We start from the raw sequence: 19,689 nt of genomic DNA on the forward strand, positions 1-19,689 counted from the left end.
TTAGAACAGATGTTTGTATTTCTTTCTAGTTAAAGCTTTTGTTCAGTGGGCACTCAAGATCTATTTGTATGTGTGCCAGAAGACCCAGAATGAGAACTCCTTAAAAAGATCATTTATTGGCCGGGCGCGGTGGCTCAAGCCTGTAATCCCAGCACTTTGGGAGGCCGAGACGGGCGGATCACGAGGTCAGGAGATCGAGACCATCCTGGCTAACCCAGTGAAACCCTGTCTCTACTAAAAAATCCAAAAAACTATCCGGGCGAGGTGGCGGGCGCCTGTAGTCCCAGCTACTCCGGAGGCTGAGGCAGGAGAATGGCGTAAACCCGGGAGGCGGAGCTTGCAGTGAGCTGAGATCCGGCCACTGCACTCCAGCCTGGGCGACAGCGCGAGACTCCGTCTCAAAAAAAAAAAAAAAAAAAAAAGATCATTTATTTCATTCATGCAGAAGCCTGCACAGGGATATTCCAGGGCCAGAATATCCCTGTGTAGTGTCAGGGACCCAGGTAACATGTATCTTGTTTGCTCCTCTTTAGCAGGCCCTTCCTCCCCATTGTCTCAAGGTGGCTGCTTGAGTTCCAGCCATCTTGTCCAAATTCCAGCTGGCAGGAATGAGGCAGGGTCTAAGAAGAGTCATATCAGATGTCTGTTAAAGTTGCCACATCACACTTCAGCTCGCGTTCCAGGGGCTAGAACATGGCCACACTGGCTGCAAGGGAGACTGAGAGGTGAAGAGGTTTTTATCGCAGGTGGCCACTTACCCAGGGAAACTCAATGGTTTCTTCACAAAGTATGATTACCTCACAGTGCTGCTCTGGTGGTGGTCATGAGAATAGGTTTACCAAATGATACGACTGTAAAGAACTCTGGAAATCACTCTCAGTTCCTCAGTTTTCCAGAGTAGGAAGCAGACTTGGAGAAGGAGAGACGACAACCAGTAATAAAGTCAGCACAAAACTTGAGCTTCTGACTCCAGGTACAATGCTCTTTCCGCCAAACCACAAGCTCTAAATTCTCAGCCCACTCAAGTTCTCTGACCTTGGATTTAGGGCCACACCTGTTTTCTCAGGTCCTCCACTTTTCCCTGAGTCCCTTTAGTACCAGCTTCTTATGAGTCTAGACTTAGATTCTGACATTTCAAAACTATTTTGAGCAAAATGTGGGTTAAACTAAATTAAACCTGTTTCTTCACAGTTCTCAACATAAGGGTATCTTTTTTCCAGGTGACAGAGCAAAAGAGGTTGAGTCCCACCTTCACCCTTTTTCCTCAGTGTTAAACTTCTGTTCCCAAGTCTTCCTCCGTTGGCAAGCTGCTTTTATATAATTGAATATCGCTGGCTTCATGGTCTGCATTGAATAGTAAATTCATAATGACAGACGGCTTTGCTAGTTATAGAGAATGTGAGGGTGCTGGCACACGCCCCAGAGATGAGGAGCTTTTTAAAGCTGAGGTGTAATGTGGCAAGGACTGTTCTCACTGATTATCTTCCAGCATACCAGGACTCTTACCTCTTTAGTTTGATGGTGATGCTGGGTGGCGATCAGCCTCATTAAGTGAGGTAAGTGAAGAGGGGAGTTTGTGTGTGCTATGTTAGCAGATGGAGAGGACCGCACACTTCCTGCACACAGTCTCTGGCTGGGAATAGACCTGGGCTAATTGCCACATTTAGGATCTTCATGCTCTTGGCCCCAGGAACCTTGGGAGACTCCAGGATCTGCTGGGCTTGCAGAAAGCAGAGGGTTAGTCTAAACCCCTGCTGGGACCCTCCTTGCCCTGGGATTCTGGGAGATGGGGGCATTTCCTGGTTGCTTCGGCAGGCCCTGCCTTGGAAGGAGATGTTCCTTTTCTGCTTGGGTTGTGCCATCTGTTGCAGCAGTCCAGGGAGCCTGTGGGGTTGAGAGAAGCAGGCCTCCTCTGGCCAGGAGTCGGGAGGCCCAACTTGTAGTCCTGGCTCTGTTACTTACCTACTGTGTGACCTTCGTAATTAATGTAACCTGTCTGAGCCTCAGTTTCCTCATCTGTAGGATGAGGCAGGTACCTACTCACTGGGGTATTGTGAGGGGTAAATGAGTTAGTGGGTATGAAACCTGGGAAGTGTGCTCTAAATGTGCCGTGTGACCTCTTGGTCTGGGTCGCTGTGCAGCTGGTGATGATTCGAGGCTTTCTGGTGACTAAATGTGTGTACGTGTTCGCTCCTTCCTGCCTGGACCTGCTGCCCTGCCTGATTGCAGACAGGGCCCCTGGAGAGGAAGAGTTGGTCTCCATGTTACTGCTGTCCTTGCTCCCCTTCTAAGTTGTCTTGCTAATACAGAGAAGTGCAATTATTCTGTGCTTCTGCATGCCAGACGTTAGATTCTTTGTCATTTCCCCCCTCATGTAGTCCTGAGCCACCCTGCAAAGTGGGCATTGGTATTCTCCTCTCCACCTTGTAGGTGGGGAGTTGACACTCAGAGGTCTAGTAACAGGCCTGAGGTCATCTTGCTGTAAGTGGTGGCACCTGGATTTTCCCCAGGTCTGTCTGACTCCTGAGCCAGTGCTCTTTCTGTGGTGTCTGGAAGACTGCAGAGGGAGGAAAAGAGAGTGGGTTTCTAAGTGGGATGGTGGTTTGTCTGGCAGGCTCTGAATGAGCAGACACCTGTTACAAGAGCACGGCGGGGGGTCTGGAAGATGAGGAAGGACTCGGTCTCCACCCCATTGCCTCCAGCCATGGCAGAGATAGGCAGTGAGAACCTCCGTGCCCGGCACTCTGTTGCTGCTGGACTCTGAAGACAGCCTATACTCAGGGTAGGGATTGGGTGGTAGAAGGGGACTGGTGCTCTGGAGGGAGGGGGTGCAGTGAAGCTCTGTGAGGGGGGTTGGAGGTCGGGAGCATTGGTGCTCTGACAGCGATGTGCTGGTTGGCTGATAATAGGCAGGACCTGGCAATGGGGACCTCTGTTTCCCAGAAGCAGAAAAGGGGAAAGCCATTTTTGCTGGCAGTGTTCTGCCCTGCACCAGGGAGATGCTTTATGGGTCTCAGCTCAGCCAGCGGGGGCAGCTCAGCCCTGATGTAAATACTGTTAAAGCTGAGAGTTGTGAGCAGAAAGAAAGCAATTATTGGAGAAGGTCAGAAGGGGTTTGCATGGTGAACAAAGGGGATCTTTTTTCTCTCCTCTACCTCTAGAGCGATTGACTTCGAATGTAAAGAACCTGCCAAGCCCAGGAACAATGCCGTGACTGGCATGGAACCCTGGCTGCCTTTGGAAGCACTTCTCAAATCCTGCCCTTTCCCCCCAAGGGCTTGACAAAGGAGCAGATAGTTTTTGCATCATTAACGTTGTTATTGTTGCTGTAGTTATTGTTGTTATCAAGGTTTGTGGGTTGTGACTTATGAAGTCTGCAGTAAGGCTCTTGGCAAGGTGCTCCGAGGTTTGCTGGGACTGCATCTTAAGGAAAGGAAGGAGCGTGTACATTGGAAAGGTTAAAATAGACTGAAGTGGAGGAGAAAGGAGAATGTTAAGTGGCAGGAGGAAAGTCCCCTTGGGCTTATGGGGAGGGAGGAAACGGCTCCCACTTGTCTGCCCCTGTGGTTGTTTGCTAGGGTGAGGGTCTATCTGAGGCCAGACACAGAGGGGCCTTTCATCCTTCCCCTTCTCAAAAGCCCGGTTAGTGTCTCAACTCTTTGGACCCCATGTCTCTGGATTCTCCCTGGATCGGCCTATCCTGATGATTTTTCCTCTGTTGTTCTCAGATCCTGCCACTCTGGGCAAATCCTGTTTCGCCTGTGCCCACTAATGCCTGCACGCCCCCATCTTCATGGGATACAACTTATCCTTCTTCTGACCCTGTGGAACCTCCTTGCACCTTCCCATTATCACCCCAGCTCCTGTGCTCGGTAGACTTTCTCTCCTCTGCACCCTGGCTTCAAGCTCCCGCCACGTGTGCCACTGACATTCTCACCAGTGTTCCCAGGGACTTCACCGCCTTTGGCCCTGTCCCAGCCCCTCCCCACTCTGCCTGCCTGTGGATCACTCCCTTTTCTTTAAAAGCATCCCCTCCCTAGTCTCTATGGATGCAGCCCTCCCCACCTCCCTCTTGGTCCTGCCTCCTCCCTCACTGAGGGTGTTTCCTGTCTTCTCCCTCTGAGCCTGGCCCATGGGGACTTCATTTACTTGGTGGCTCACCTTGCAACCTGGAGGATGCCTGTATTTGATGCCTCACTGTCTACCTGTCCAAAACCTGAGCCTATTATCATCTTCCTTAATGTGAGAGAAAAGCATCCTTCGCTGCTGCTTGTCCGTTCTTCCATCTTTGGCTGTTGTTCCTGCCTCCCAGCCCAGAATTCTGGGAGTCATTTTAGACTTTTTTTCTCTTTCTTCCTCACTTACCTACGAATAGGCATTGGGTTTTGTTGTTTTTCCCTCTGAGGCTTTTGCATTGATCCATGTCTCTCCACTCGCGCAGCCACCCAGCAGGGCCCTCCACTTCCGGCCTCCCTGGCTGCTGCCCAGTCTGAGGTCACGGCCAGATGAGTCTCTACAATACCATGTTCATCCTTTCACCCCCCTGCTAACTGGGCAATGATGCTTCCCACTCTCTTCTTGCACCAGGTCAGGCCCTTGGGCAGACTTTGTAGAGCCCAGCCTGCCCCGCTGACTTCTGCCGTGCTCCAGCCCAGATACCCCCTGAGCTGTGGTCTGTCTCGTTTCCATAGTCCCTTTGGGCCTCCCAAGGGCTGCTGTGGACTCACGCCATCACATGCTGATAGTGGGTGACCTCTGCTAAGGTCAGGTGTGTGGTAACAGTATAATTTGTCATGTTTATAATACAGGGCAAACATTTCCTGAGGGCTTTCAATGGACCAGGCCCTGTGCGGGGCCCTGCCCTCCTCGAGAGCTCTTAATCTTGGGGGTGGGGGTGAGTGTAGGGAGATGGACCCTTCATACGGCTTCCAAACCGGCTTGGCTGTGGATGATGCCCAGTCTGAGCCCCAGCGTCATGTCCAGTGATGGTTTTCAAGCAAAGTAAATTTGCTCAGCACGTTTCTGGTTGGGCTTAACTTCTCTACTGCGTGACTCCAAACGCTGGGTGAGGGGCTTGGCTGGCTGGCTGGAAAGTGGTTTGTTAAATCTCAGTGGCCCTTGGTTAGATGACCTGCGGGATGGACAGGGTTTTATAGGAAGGAAGCTGAGGGTGTGCTGTGAGCCTCAGCCTCTTGTGGTTTCTCTTGTACACACTTTGTTGTCGCTGCAACTCAGCTGCACACAGCGCTGCCTGGCAGATGAGCTCTGGGCTCACCCTCCCTCCTGCCTTCCCTTTTCCTTCTCCCCACTTCCAGAAGTGTGGGTGCCTACCAGCCCCAGGAGAGGCTGGGCTACAGGTCAGAGTCCTGAGGCCCTGGGCAAGAGCAGTTGTTGCTCTCCACTGGTCAGATTATCTGAGGATTAAAAACAGCAGTGAGGCAATGTGTTTTTCCAACAGATTATTTTTTTCCCTTTAATCATGTGCATTGAGCTGTGGAGTTTTCAGTCTGAAGTCCATTAGCTCCCTGGGAGCAGTAGGATAACATATAATAATAATAAAGTTTAGCAAGCTTTTTGGTGAGCTCTTAAGGTGGCCTGCATAAGGGCAGTGGGTCCTCAGGCATTTTACCCTGCTCTGCAGGGTGTGATGAGGGAGAAATCATTCCTTGGCTTCCTCTTGGATGGCTTTACTCTGGGGAGAGGGAAACTTTGAATTCCAATGGCAGATTATATTTAGAAACACTAGAATATGCTCATGTTTCAATCTTCTTCTCTGCTGAGATGGAAGTTTGTGTTGCGTATTATGGTAACTGATACTCTCAGAGTGCTTTCTGATTTATAAAACACGTTCAATAAATTATCCCATTGCATCCTCACAGCAATCCCACGAAGGAAGTATCATTATCTCTATGTCAGACGGGAGTCACTAAGCCTCTAAAAGGTTGAGTGACATTGGCTAGGCATCTTAGCTCTTGAGTGGTAGGGCTCCGACTCAATCCAAGGCTTCTGGCTGCAAAGAGGCAGGGGGCTGAGAAGGCGTGAGCTCATATTAGAAAGACTGGGATTCAGGTCCTGGCTGTACCTGACGAGCTGTGTAATTTTGGTCATATTATTTTTTAAAAAAATTTTTGTAGCAGAAATTAAAACTCCTCTCAGTATGACCAAGCATATCAAATAAGCTATGGTTGCCTCTTCTTATTGACCGTGTTCCTCCATGAGCTCTGTCCTTACTGTGTTCTGGTCTGGTTGCTCTGCAGGCTGTTGAACAGTTGTCATCCTGGGATTTCTATTCACCGTCAATGCAGTAATCCTTTTGTCTCTCTCTTTCATTAAATTCTTTGTTTCCATGTCTAATTTTTCATTTACTTTTTGTTTTAGTGGAAAATGGGTCCCAGTATCTTTCTGAGAAAGGGTGCACTGGTGGTAAATTTTATACATCTGATATCTTTCATCTGTTCAAGTAAGTTTATTTTCATGATTGATGGATAGTTTAGCTGGTTACAGAATTCCAGTTAGAAATCATTTTCCTTGAGAATTGTGAAGCCAATGTTACGTTGTCTTTTGTGTGCTGATGAACAGTCTTATGCTAGTTCTGACTCCTGATCTTTTGTATGTTGTATTTTTTTTTAATTTGAAATGGTTAGGATCTCCCCTTTGTCAGCAGTGTTCTGAAAGTTTTCAGTGATGTATTTTGGTAAGAGTCTTTTTATTCATGATGCTGGGCCCTGCCATCTGAAGACTCATATCCTTCAGGTTTGGAACATTTTCTTGAATGATTATTTTTAATTTATTTGCTTTTTTAGAGATTGAGTCTCACTGTTGCCCAGGCTGGCCATGAACTCCTGGGCTCAAGTGATTCTCCTGCCTCAGCCTCATGAGTAGTTGGAACAGCAGTCATGAGATACTGTGCCAGGTCTCGAATTAACTTTTTGATAATTGATTTTTCTCTTTTTTTTCCTCTCTTTTTCTTTTTCTTGAGTCTCTTTAATTTGGCTCTTGCACTTAATAGGTCCGTTCTCTTATTTTTCTTAAGTCCTTTTTTATTTCTTGATCTTTTTGTTGTATTTTCTAGGAGTTGTTTTTGTTTTTGTTTTTTCAATTCTGCTTCCAACCCTAATTATTTCTGTGATAGTTTTACTTTCCAAGAGATTCTCATGATTCTTTTTGAGTATTTATTTTTCTTCATATCATTCTATTCTTATTTTATGGATGCACCATTTTATTTCTCTGAGAATAATAATTTTCTTGTTTTCTTCTGTGCTTTTAATTTTCTTTTTCTTCTACATTTCATCTTTCCATTGGTTTGTTCTGGTCTCTGTCTTTTGTAACTGGTGAACCTTGATCATCTGTCTGTTTTGAAGAGCAAGGTACTAGCCCATGGACTGGCAGCTCTGTGAGTGTGTGGAGGGAGTGGAGAGTGCTTGTTTACTGGGAGAGCCTCACAGTGGAGATTTGAGCAGGAACTCAGCTGATTGAGGATCTCCAAATCACTGTCTTTAGGTTGTTTTACTTATGCTTCTCAGTTTCCCCAGAGGGAAATTCTCTAATCTCTTGCCTGGGGAAAAAGACTGGCAGGTGGCATTCCAGAGAAGGGAAGGGAGATGCTGGAGGCTGGGAGCTTGGAGGAATGAGTGATCTCACGATTCAGTTTGTAGACTTTCTCTGAATCTCCTTGTCTTTTCTGACGGCCATCCTCCTACCCTCTGCCGGGTTATCTCCCAGTGGAATTTTTCTTACTCAATCTCTCCATATAGTAACCCTCTTGCTTTCTGTCAGGTGGGCAAGGGGCTGTTGCCCAGCTGTGCAGTCTGGGCAAGGGGATCTGCTTTGTGTCTACTCCTTATTCACACTTTTAATAAACCCCCACCCACTGCTTTTAGCCCACCCTTCATTGTGCCTGCAGAGGTGCCAGACACCTCCAGTTCCCAGAGTTTCCCAGGGTTCTCTGGGGGAGAATTGGCTCATTTCTTGTTGACTAACCTCCTGAGATCACTTGCCTGAGTAAGAAAAGCTAAAAGTCTCTCACCCATCCATTCCCATCCTAAGCATTAAGGGATGATCTTATTTCTCTGTATATTTTATGCTTTGGTGCTGCTAGATGGGATGGAGTTTTTACATTGCCCGAGAATATGACACTGGGGTAGCATGAGGAATATGGACAGACATTGACCTCCCAGGGGGCTCTCGACTGATGTGTACCAATGCAGAATGTTTATACAAACCTCCCTTGGTATCCTTGAGGGATTGGTTCCAGCATCCCGCCTCCACAGGATACCAAAGCCCATGGATGCACAAGTCCTTTATATAAAATAGCATGGTATTTGCATCTAACCTATGCATGGCTTCCTGTATACTTTAAATCATCTCTAGATTGTTTATGATATCGAATACAATATAAATGCTATGTAAGTAGTTGTTATACTGTATTATTTTTATTGGTATTATATTTTACTGTTATCCTGTTATTTTTTATGTTTTTCAAACATTTTCCATCCATGGTTGGTCAAATCTGTGGATGCAGAACCTGCGAGATAGAGGGCTATGTATATCTGTAGTTCATACAGCCTTATAAAAGTGCATGGGGAAGGAAGACTGGGAGTGGGCTGCGGAGCGTCCCTAGAAGTGAAGAAGTAGGTGTGGTGCATGAGATGTGTTGGTTTGCCTTCATCCTCTGGAAGGAAAGCAGCTTTAGGCAGCACATCTGTGGGCACCGATTCTTCTGGGGCCCAGCCAGAAGCTGGAACTCACGGTCGTTGGCTCCTTGATCCCCAGGTGGTCCTGCCATTGTGGCTGTCTTCTGCAAAGGTCTCCTCACTCATTGAGAGAATCTCTGACCCCAAGGACTTGAAAAAACTGCTCAGAACCCGGAATAATGTACTGGTGCTTTACTCCAAATCTGGTGAGTGTCCCTTCCCAGCCTTGAGGTCAACCATTGGGGTAGGAGGGGATTCAGGGGAAGGAAGGGGGTGGACATGGAAGGCAGGAGACCTTAGGATGAAAACCACTCAGGGAGGGTCCAAGGGACATGGGGTTTGTCAGCTTTCCTCAGAAGACAGAGGCAGAGGCATACAGGAGCATTAGCTCTGCCACTTTCTCATCCCAGGGGGTGGTTCCGTTTCTTTTGATGAGTGTTTGTTGGGAAAGTCCTCTGGAGCCCCTCACTCCTCAAGAGGGAGAGGGCATGTGTGAAGTAGGATGGAGGATCACAATGGCAGGCACTGGGGATGGATGTCCTGGCTTCCTGCACAGGCATGGGGCCGATTCCTGCCAGGGCATGCTTTGCCAGAGCTGTTGATTAACTGGCCAGGCCGGCCTGTTGCCAGCTGAATGGGCCCCAGGCTTGGGAGCACTCACCCCAGCTGGCAGCCCTGGCCCTGCCAAGCCCATCTGTCCTGCTCTGGGATCAGATGCAAGACTGAATTTGGAGTGGGCTCTAAGCTTGGGACACAGCATTTCTTGGGGGCAGGAGCAGCAGCCTGCCTCTCTTCTGACCTTGAGACTGGCAAGGACATAGCAGATGGAGAGAGGTTTGCTTGGCTCTTGGCAGTGACTTTGGGGGAGGGTGAACGCTGACTCCGTTGAAGTTGTTCCAGCGGAGTTAAGTGTTTTTTGCTGCTTCTAAGGATGCCAAGTTTTCTGTGGCCCTGGAGAAGCAGCAGCCAATGGCTGGGCCAGTTCCGGGCCTAGGTTTCCCCGGCAGCTCGGCCTCAACCCTCACTGGCACCTGAGGGATGATAGAGGCTCCAGATGTGCCTGCATTCTCCAGGCGTCCCTGGCGCGTGGGATGTCTTCACTGCCACTTGCGGCTGCTGCTTCCCCTTCTGAGGGTCTGACGCACATACCCCGAGTGCATTGTTGGAAGCCCAGCATGTGACTAGCATTTCTCTGCTGTCACCTCTCAGGAATAGAGGTGACAGCAAGGGAAAGGGAAGCAGTGTACTCTTGAGGCCTGGGGCATAGGGCCCTGAAAACATGTGGCTTGCTGCTTTGGATACTCCTGGAGTTGGAGCTAGGATGATTGTCAGTGATAGACACGTTCCATTCGTTCTCTAGGGTAGATCCTATCATATTAGCTCATCATAATACAGTCTAATTTGCTCCTTTGCCAGGAGGGAGGCAGTGCGGGTTGTCAGAGGACATCCAATATACAAATGAGGAAATGGAAGCTGGGAGTAGCAGACTCGTTTGAGATCTCCTAGCAGCAGGTGGGAGCTGGTCCCCTATGCCCCACTGCCTCTTATTTTCTCTGATGGAGGATGGGAAGAGAGTATTGATTCTGCAATGAGAGAAGGGCTTTGAGATCAGAATGGGGCAGAGGCCGGAAAATCATTAGGGAAGTTAGAGAGTGGAAAGGTGGGGCCTGTTGTCAGGAGCTTGCAGGGCAGGAGGTAGCGCCTAACTTCTCTTTCCCTCACCCGACCTGTCTTGAGCCATTGCGAGTAGAGCCCCCGGTGCTTCCCACTTGTCAGCCTACCTCCTGCTTTCATTGCCTGATGGGGCCTGGGCAATTATTTTAACTTCCTGCCTCCTTGCCCAGGCCTGCTGCACGAGAGACATGTGACCTTCAGTGGGGTTTTGAGCAGTGCAGAAACTGGATTTTCTTTGCTCCCTCCCATCCTTCCAAGCAGTGCCTCCTTTTCCATGGCTGAAATGCAGGTTAGGGCAGGGGGTACTTTATCTTGCTCTAGTTTATTTCTCCCCCTCCCCTGTTTCCCAGAACCCAGTCCGAGCAGTGAAACAATGGCTTCCCCACTTCAGTGGCTCGCCCTCCTCCTGTCCCCCAGCCGTGGTTTCCTGGGAGTGCCTCCTCCGAGTGACTCCGTGCATGTCTCTTGAGCGGTACTTTTGTTTGCTTCTGTGAAAGGCTCAGCATGCTCTGTATTCACAAACAGCTACCATTATCCACACTAGAAAAGGCGATCTGTGAAGGCACATGATTCAGACATCATTTCTGCTTGGCGTGGGGATGTATCACACGGTTTCTGGCGGGAGAAAGCGGCAGATTGCTCTCCCCACCAGTCTTTGTCTGGCAGGACTTTCAAGTGAGCTCACAGGTGTCACCTAGGAGAATGTAACTCAGGAGCCTGCTGGCCATAGGAATCAAACACTGGCCACAGCCACTTTGCAGTGGATCATTGCAGGCTGGCAGTGCTGAAATCCTGGCCACAGAGGCTCTGTCCCTAAGACCCTGCCCTCCCACAGTAGTATGCGGGTGCCTTGCCCTGACCCATCAGGATTGACACCTGCACCAATGAGAAAGTCTTCCTTTCTTGCGATCACTCCATCCTGTCCTAAGGTGTGGTCCACATTCCTGCAACTGACTCCTGGAGGTGCTGTCAGGACCAGCTCTTGCCCCATGGCTTCTGGGGAAGTGGGCTGTTAAATGGGGCTTAGGTGTCTTTGGCATTGGCACATCAGAGCCTAGTGTCACATATAGACCTCATTTTACCACCAGGTTGTACTGAGCTCCTAGATAAGTGTGTGCTCCACGAGTAAAGGAAGGATCTGACCCCAGCTCTCGTCAGCTCCTAGGTGGGGTGCCAGGACATTTGAACCTGGAGTCAGCAACATCATTCCCTACTTTAGTTATAGGATTGTCGTTGTTTATGGAATTTTCAAAATGTATCCCAGAAAGACATGAGCCAGAGACTTTACTGGCCTTGAGGATCTGGCTGAGAGATTCTTGGAAGAGTAAAGTGTGAGGTGTGGCTTAAGGTAGGGTGACTTGGGGGTTCTGTGTCCAAGAGGAAGGCCCCTGAGGATGGTGGGATCAGGGGTTTCTGAGAAGAGCCAGGACTATTCTTGCAGCACAGGCCCTGGCACTGTTGAGTGCAGGGATGGGTGTTTTACCTGGTGCTCAGGACTTTTCCACCCACTCTGGGATTGGTCTCCATCCTTCCTCACCCCTGAGGGAAGATGGCAGAGGTGACCCAGTGCCTTTGGGCAGAGGTGTTTAATTTTCTGTTTTTTTACAGAGGCGGCAGCTGGAAATCATCTCAGGTTACTGTCCACAGTGGCCCAGGCGGTGAAAGGGCAAGGCACCATCTGCTGGGTGGACTGTGGGTATGTGCTGGGGCCATGTGCCGTGTGGCTGCTGGGTGGACTGTGGGTATGTGCTGGGGCCATGTGCCGTGTGGCTGCTGGGTGGACTGTGGGTATGTGCTGGGGCCATGTGCCGTGTGGCTGCTGGGTGGACTGTGGGTATGTGCTGGGGCCATGTGCCGTGTGGCTGCTGGGTGGACTGTGGGTATGTGCTGGGGCCATGTGCCGTGTGGCTGCTGGGTGGACTGTGGGTATGTGCTGGGGCCATGTGCCGTGTGGCTGCTGGGTGGACTGTGGGTATGTGCTGGGGCCATGTGCCGTGTGGCTGCTGGGTGGACTGTGGGTATGTGCTGGGGCCATGTGCCGTGTGGCTGCTGGGTGGACTGTGGGTATGTGCTGGGGCCATGTGCCGTGTGGCTGCTGGGTGGACTGTGGGTATGTGCTGGGGCCATGTGCCGTGTGGCTGCTGGGTGGACTGTGGGTATGTGCTGGGGCCATGTGCCGTGTGGCTGCTGGGTGGACTGTGGGTATGTGCTGGGGCCATGTGCCGTGTGGCTGCTGGGTGGACTGTGGGTATGTGCTGGGGCCATGTGCCGTGTGGCTGCTGGGTGGACTGTGGGTATGTGCTGGGGCCATGTGCCGTGTGGCTGCTGGGTGGACTGTGGGTATGTGCTGGGGCCATGTGCCGTGTGGCTGCTGGGTGGACTGTGGGTATGTGCTGGGGCCATGTGCCGTGTGGCTGCTGGGTGGACTGTGGGTATGTGCTGGGGCCATGTGCCGTGTGGCTGCTGGGTGGACTGTGGGTATGTGCTGGGGCCATGTGCCGTGTGGCTGCTGGGTGGACTGTGGGTATGTGCTGGGGCCATGTGCCGTGTGGCTGCTGGGTGGACTGTGGGTATGTGCTGGGGCCATGTGCCGTGTGGCTGCTGGGTGGACTGTGGGTATGTGCTGGGGCCATGTGCCGTGTGGCTGCTGGGTGGACTGTGGGTATGTGCTGGGGCCATGTGCCGTGTGGCTGCTGGGTGGACTGTGGGTATGTGCTGGGGCCATGTGCCGTGTGGCTGCTGGGTGGACTGTGGGTATGTGCTGGGGCCATGTGCCGTGTGGCTGCTGGGTGGACTGTGGGTATGTGCTGGGGCCATGTGCCGTGTGGCTGCTGGGTGGACTGTGGGTATGTGCTGGGGCCATGTGCCGTGTGGCTGCTGGGTGGACTGTGGGTATGTGCTGGGGCCATGTGCCGTGTGGCTGCTGGGCAGGGCACTTGGGGCTTTGATGGGTGGGGACGGGAATTGTCCCTCGATTAATAATCTGGGAGAGAGGATGCGATGGAAAGGTTCCCTCTAGTGATACTTCAAGGTCACTCTGGACTGGAAGAGTGGTGTCTGGCTTTCCACCCCTTTCTTCACAGCCCAGCCCCCTTTCTTCCCTTTTTCCATAGAGCTTTCACTTTCTTCTCTTTCTGTGTGTTGCTTTCTTCTGTCTTCCCAGAGGGAGGTGAGTGGCAGAGGGGGCCTTCCTGTCTTACAGAGGGTGGCCTTGATACCCCGAGAGGCAAGGTGATTTTCAGGATTACCCAGCAGGTTTGCCTGTGATGGGTCCGCAGCAAGAACCATGAGCTTTACCCCCAACCCAGGACATTACCACTAGATGCCTCTGCTGCCCAACATGCAAAGGTAGAATCAGTGGGTCGAGCTGCCTGTGCCTTGGCTTCTGAGGGGGCCCAGGCCTGTAAAGGTCTTCTAAATCTGCAATATAGCTACTATTGCCTGAGTAATACGCCCTGTTACTACCCTGCAGGTTAAGCGAACATTTATGGTACCCACCCCAGTGTAATCCTCTTCCTCTTCAGTCTGAGTTCTAAATGGTTACTTTTCAAGTGAATTTTTGGGACACAACTGATTTATAAGTTGATAACCTCAAGTTTGTTCTGCCTGTGATTAGAGAGCATTGAAGGAGATTCATATTTTGACAAAGCACTGAGTGAAACTAGGATAATAAGTCTTAGCCAAGTGGTGTGTGCTGTAGAGGGTGTGCGTGTGTGTGTGTGGCCTCATACTTCCAGATTCATTCAGATACTAACTGAAGAGAAAAGGCTGCTCACCAGGCAGTAGGTGAGATCTTAGCCATTGGTTAATTCTAGTTCATAGTTGATCCGAAAGAGTGCTTGCCTTCCAGGCATCTCTCTGTCTCCCATATTTGACCAGCCATGCTCTGTGTGACTGGCAGAGTAACAAAGCCTGTTAGGTGGAGACAAGGCACTTTGGAATTTCCATATCTGGAGATGACAGCAGTTCTGCCAAGCTGATGGAGGCTTATTGTAGGGAGTTCTTACAAGGCTTGTAGGTGGCAGAAATGGGCAGAGGAGCTTTGACTTAGTTGCTATCTCCACCTGGGTCCATGTGGCAGACATTACCGGGCATTTACTACGTTCTTTGAGAACACACAGATGGGTAACTGCATCCTCAAGGAGCTCAGTATGTGAGAAGAAGGCAGACACTTAGCCCAGTGATTCCAATGTCAGGTGAACAGTGCTGCAAACACAGACTATATGTATAGAGGGAGAGCCCCTCCATTCTGCCTGGAAAGGTTGAGAAAAGCTTCACAGAGGAGGTTGTGTTCACATTTGGTACAAAGACCTCAGAGCACAATACCACGTGCTCACAGTGCCCTGGCTTTCCCTGCAGGCGGCCACCTATGGAGTGGACCCCCAGAACTGCCTGTGGAGGTGAAAGGCCTGCTGCTGTCCCTGAGTGGCCTGGAAAACATGCAGCGCAAGGTGCCTGAGTGAAATGGGGTCCGGGGTAGTGGGTGAAGACAGACTATGGAGATTCAACTTCAGGACTCAAGTTTGGAAACATGATGTCTGGAGTCACTAAAAGTGCCAATGAGAACATCCTGTGAATTTCCACGTGCTCAAATTAAAATTGGGGCAGGGAAGCACCTTGGAGCTTGAAAGAGTTAACCCGAAGACAGAAGGATGGACTATTCCATGTAGTTACCTCACTCTGTTGAATTTATTGCTGTAAGAGGACATAGAAACTGAAATGTTAGATAGCTTTTAAAATAGTGTGGATAAGTAGGTGAATTATGGAGCCAAAGTGGATTAAGTTGGACTCAGGAATATCTGGGTATGAGTTTGAAATTAGAGGCAGGGTGCAATCTTTCCTGAGTAGCCCAAGGTTCAGAACTCTGGGCTGTGGCCCAGGTAGGCCACCCTAGGTGGCAGCTGTCACGAACCACTGTTGGAAAAGGAGATCTCCAAGAACTCAGCTGCTGCCCTCCAGCTCATTCACTCCTGCTTCTAGACTTCTAAACTTGCCTGGAATCATCAGGACATGGGGAGCCCCCGTGTTAGCTCCACAGAGCCCTGCAATGAGAGCTCTCACGGTTGTCCTAAGTATGTCCAGTCCATGTCTGTGGGTCTGTGAATGAGACACACCCAGGGATGGGCAGAAGTGCCATTGGGAACTTTGCTTTCTGGTGCTGTCTGCCGAGGAGTGAGTAGGTGGCACAGGGCCAGGCTACCTTCTTTATCCTTGTCACTGTAAAATAGCAGGTAGCCAGCCAGAGCTCACCTCCCTCAAATGGGCCCTGCTGAGGCACCCATCTCTCATCGTTCCCAGCTCCACTTCCTGCCCTGCCCACGAAGGGTTGGTGGCTAGGATGGGGACAGGGCTTGGGGTTGGGGTGACCAGGAAGGTCAGGAGTACACAGGCCACCCTGCTTTTCCCTTTAAAACGCAGGTGAGGGGAACAGGGAGCGTCTGGGGTGAGAGAAGATGCTACTCCAGGGTTGAGGTGTCTTTGCAGGCGTGTGGAATAAGGGAGAAAGCCTTGGGCTTTGGAGGGGGCCCGGGCTGACTGCTGACTAGTTAGTTAGCTGCGCTGCTCACTAGCCCTGTGACACCAGGCAAGTCAGTCACCCTGAGTCTGTTTCCTCAGCTGTGAAATGGGACAGCGATACACGTTCTGCCTTCTTTCCAGGTCTGTGATGAGGATCGGGTAAATGAAAGTTCTTTCTAAAACAGGAAATACAATTTAAATGTGAGACACCATTCTCCTAGTGTTGTTTTTCATCTAGACAAGTTTGTTCAGGAGGAAGCTGGAGGGGGAGAAATGGTATGCTTATTCACTCAGCAACTGTTTACTGGGTGAGGACCCCTTGGTTCTTGTAAAGATGAACCTGAAGAAGGTTTTGGGCATGGGATTGAGCCCCAGGCCATGGGTGTTTTGCTCTGACCCTTAAGAAGTATAGGGTGCAGGCTGGGCACAGTGGCTCACACCTATAATTCCAGCACTTTGGGAGGCCGAGGAAGGTAGATCACCTGAGGTCGGGAGTTTGAGACCAGCCTGACCAACATGGAGAAACCCCATCTCTACTAAAAATACAAAATTAACTGGGCATGGTGGTGCATGCCTGTAATCCCAGCTATTCGGGAGGCTGAGGCAGGAGAATCACTTGAACCCAGGAGGTGGAGGTTGCAGTGAGCCGAGATCGTGCCATTGCACTCCAGCTTGGGCTACAAGAGCAAAACTCCGTCTCAAAAAAACAAAAGTACAGGGTGCAGTGGAATTTGTAGGACTAAAGGTCAGAAGACCCAGCTTTGAGTCTAGGCTCTGACATCAAATAGCTGTGGGGCCTTTGGTAAGTCACTGCCCCTCTCTGGGCTTCAGTTGAATCTTCTGGGAAATGTGGAGTTGAGTCTTCCAAGTTGCTCTCGTCCCTAAATAGCCTGGTTCAGAAAATGCTGGAAGCTTCCAGGCTTGGTGTGTGTGTGTGATAAGCATGGTGGTGGGCGCGTGCCTTCTAGTCTTTGAGGGGGGTCTTTTTCTCTTTGTGCCCCTCCCTCCCCATTCCCCATTTTAGAAGGGTGCCTATCCTTCTCTCTGAGGTTCTCTCATGTCTCCCTCTTTTCTCTCCCCTTATTAGGTTTCTGTTCTCTTTTCCCAATCCTGAGTCCAGGACTCCCCGCAACCTTGCACGGCCCTTTTTGTTTTTGAGACAGTGTCTGTTGCCTAGGCTGCAGTGCAGTGTCACAATCTCAGTACATTGCAGACTTGACCTCCCAGGCTGAAGCCTTCCTCCCAACTCAGCCTCCCCAGTAGGCACATACCACAATGCTCAGCTAAGTTTTCTATTTTTTTGTAGAGACCAGGTTTTGCCATGTTGCCCAGGCTGGTCTTGAACTCCCAGGCTCAAGCAATTCACCTGCCTCTGCCTCCCAAAGTGCTGGGATTACAAGCATGCGCCACCGTGCCTGGCCCGGCCTTCTTTTGGCCTCTTTTCTCCTCTCTCCTTTCTATATGGATATTTCTTTTCCTTTTCTTTTTTTAATTTTTTTAATTTTTTTTTTTTTTTTTTTTTTTTTTTTGCTTTTCTGGCTCTTTCCTCCCTATTCCTCTATGCACACCTGCAGGAACACACAAACACTTCTCTGCTGGTTTTCTCCCTGCTCCAGGTCCTGTAACTTGTTGCTCTGGGGTGTCTGTAGGGCATCTGACTTCTGTCCAGGGTTTTGTCAGCTTTCCTTCTCCCTCACTCCACTCCTGGCTCAGACCTCGACAGCCACGCTCAGTCTGGCTGGTGGTGGTTGTCCGGCTGTTAAGCGGGTTGTGTGTGCGGGAGTTGGTATTCCCCTCGTGCCCTGCCAGCTGGGCACTGGGGCTCAGGCTTGGCGTGGAGTGCTGCTGTCTGTGAAGTTGAGCTGGAGCCAGCATGGAGCTGTGCCTGGTTTGCTAATTCCTGAGGCTGCATCTCACAGGGGGCAAGGCTGTCCTATCAGGTGCTTGCTACTTTCTTTTCCTTAAGGCTTAAGGTCATTGCTTAACCACATCTGCTTTCTTCCCTGCCCTCCTCCCCATCTGCTTGATTTCTCTGGAGCGGTGACAGCTTCCCAGATGTAAGATTGGGGACCTGCCAGAGCAGGCATAGCATATTTTAAAGACTTATGTTTTCTCCTAAAAACTATTTGAATTTAGCATTTGCTCTTCAGCATGTTCAACATTACTTACCAGGGGGTAAAACAGACTCCCAGAAGAAGTGCCATGTTTATCTTGTGGTTTCAGATACCGTCCAGCATACCACCATGCCCTTGTTGGAGTGACACATCCCCTTGAGGAGCAGAGCCTTAGAATTGCTGGGCTGGGAGGGCAGCGGAGGGGAGGCACCTTACATATGTCTTCAGAAAAGCCATGTTCCTCTCTCTTTTTCCCACCACTCTTACTAACTGTACTCTGTAATCCAGACCCTGTGATGCACCTTCCTGAGGCATGTACCGAGGGAAACAGCCAACTCGGGGAGGAGCCCTATTGTAGGGAATCCTTCCTCCAGAGGGTGCTACGTGACGACCACGGCCTGTCCAAGTTCAAGGTTCAGCTCTTCCAGGACTTCTGTCTCATTGCCTCCTGCCTTGTATCCTCCAGCCACATTCTTTCACATCGTCCTTGGTACTTGGCATCAGGCAGTCACTCAGTATTTCTTGCTCAGCACTCGCTCCCCTTTTCTTCATGTCCTTGAAGTGAGGACACTTTCTACCTTTCTTCTCCTACCTGTCCCCAGGGGATCACGGGTCCACCTGACCAGAATCCTGCCATGTTAGACCGGGGCCGGTGGGAGGAAGAGAGTTATCCCTTCTTTGATGGGGAAACGGAGCTAGAGAGGCTGGGGTAGCCGTGGGCACAAAGTTAATGTTAAGACAGGCAGAAGCCTTCCTTCTTGTCTTCAGTGTGGTCTTGTTTCTACCCCACCAGGAGGGGCTGAACATGGTCTGCCGTGGACGTGAGAACCCCAACTGTGGCTGACTGAGGATCCGGTTGGGAGGCGAGGAGAGAGATGACAGGGGTTCAGAGGTTGTTTTGTCTCCATTTTTTGCCCCAGGTTCTGGCTCGTGGTTCATGTGTCAGGATATAAGGCAGCCTGTCTCAATGCTTTATTTAGTCTGACTTGACCCCGTAGAGAAATCAAGCTCCATTCAGTTTATGTGGATAACTCTGGCATTTTGCAGCTCAGGAAACTAAGGGTCTTGCCAGAGGTCGCTAATGGCAGAGCCAGATGTTGAAACTGTCATTCTAGTGGGCTGTGGTACTTAGGCTGGACTCGTGAAAGACCTCAGACCCCCACCTCCTGACTCCGCCGTCTCCCAGACCTTGTTTTTTCTCTTTCTTCCTGCTCTCACCCCCACTTGGATCCCTGGGCCTGACTCCCGGGAGTGTGTGTCTCCAGTCTCTTGGATAGTAATTACTACACAGGAAAATCAGTCTGTGTACCTGCAGCAGCCACTCCTGACTAGCAGCCAGCTGTCCCATGGCAGATGCAGATGGAAACACCCATGCCCATGTGTCTGTCTGGGTGTGGGGGTGTGGGGTGGGGAGGGAAGTGTATATAGGCCTCTGCAGTCTTTCCTTCCACATTCTCCGTGGAAGAGAGCCAAGTGAGGTGGGGAAGGATAGGATGGAGCAGATCAGTGGCCTTGGTGCCTCATTCCTTGGAACAGTGGTGAGTAAATGGGCAGAGGGATGGCTGGTTCTTGCAGGACAGGGGCCAGGGGAGTGGCGGGTGAGGGTCTTTGCACTGCCAGCCCCTTTTCCATGACCCATGGTGGCGTTCTCCATCCCCTCAATTCTAGCAAAGCGTCTCGTTTTCCTGCTC

General features: G+C 50.6%; 1 protein-coding gene across 2 annotated transcripts in view; it reads left to right on the top strand.

The window, feature by feature from the left end:
- PDIA5 (protein disulfide isomerase family A member 5) overlaps positions 1 to 19,689 on the top strand; it is a 94,436-nt gene that overhangs the window by 13,769 nt on the left and 60,978 nt on the right. The window contains exons 2-3 of one of the 2 annotated variants that reach the window (XM_030942101.1): positions 8,773 to 8,899; positions 11,976 to 12,063. In XM_030942101.1, coding sequence (XP_030797961.1) covers positions 8,773 to 8,899; positions 11,976 to 12,063 — 215 coding nt within the window. Of the gene's footprint in view, positions 1 to 8,771; positions 8,900 to 11,975; positions 12,064 to 19,689 lie in introns of those variants that run through there. The other variant, XM_030942103.1, reaches the window with a different exon arrangement.

This window comes from Rhinopithecus roxellana, chromosome 1 (assembly GCF_007565055.1).
Source record: "Rhinopithecus roxellana isolate Shanxi Qingling chromosome 1, ASM756505v1, whole genome shotgun sequence".
Classification (NCBI taxonomy): domain Eukaryota; kingdom Metazoa; phylum Chordata; class Mammalia; order Primates; family Cercopithecidae; genus Rhinopithecus; species Rhinopithecus roxellana.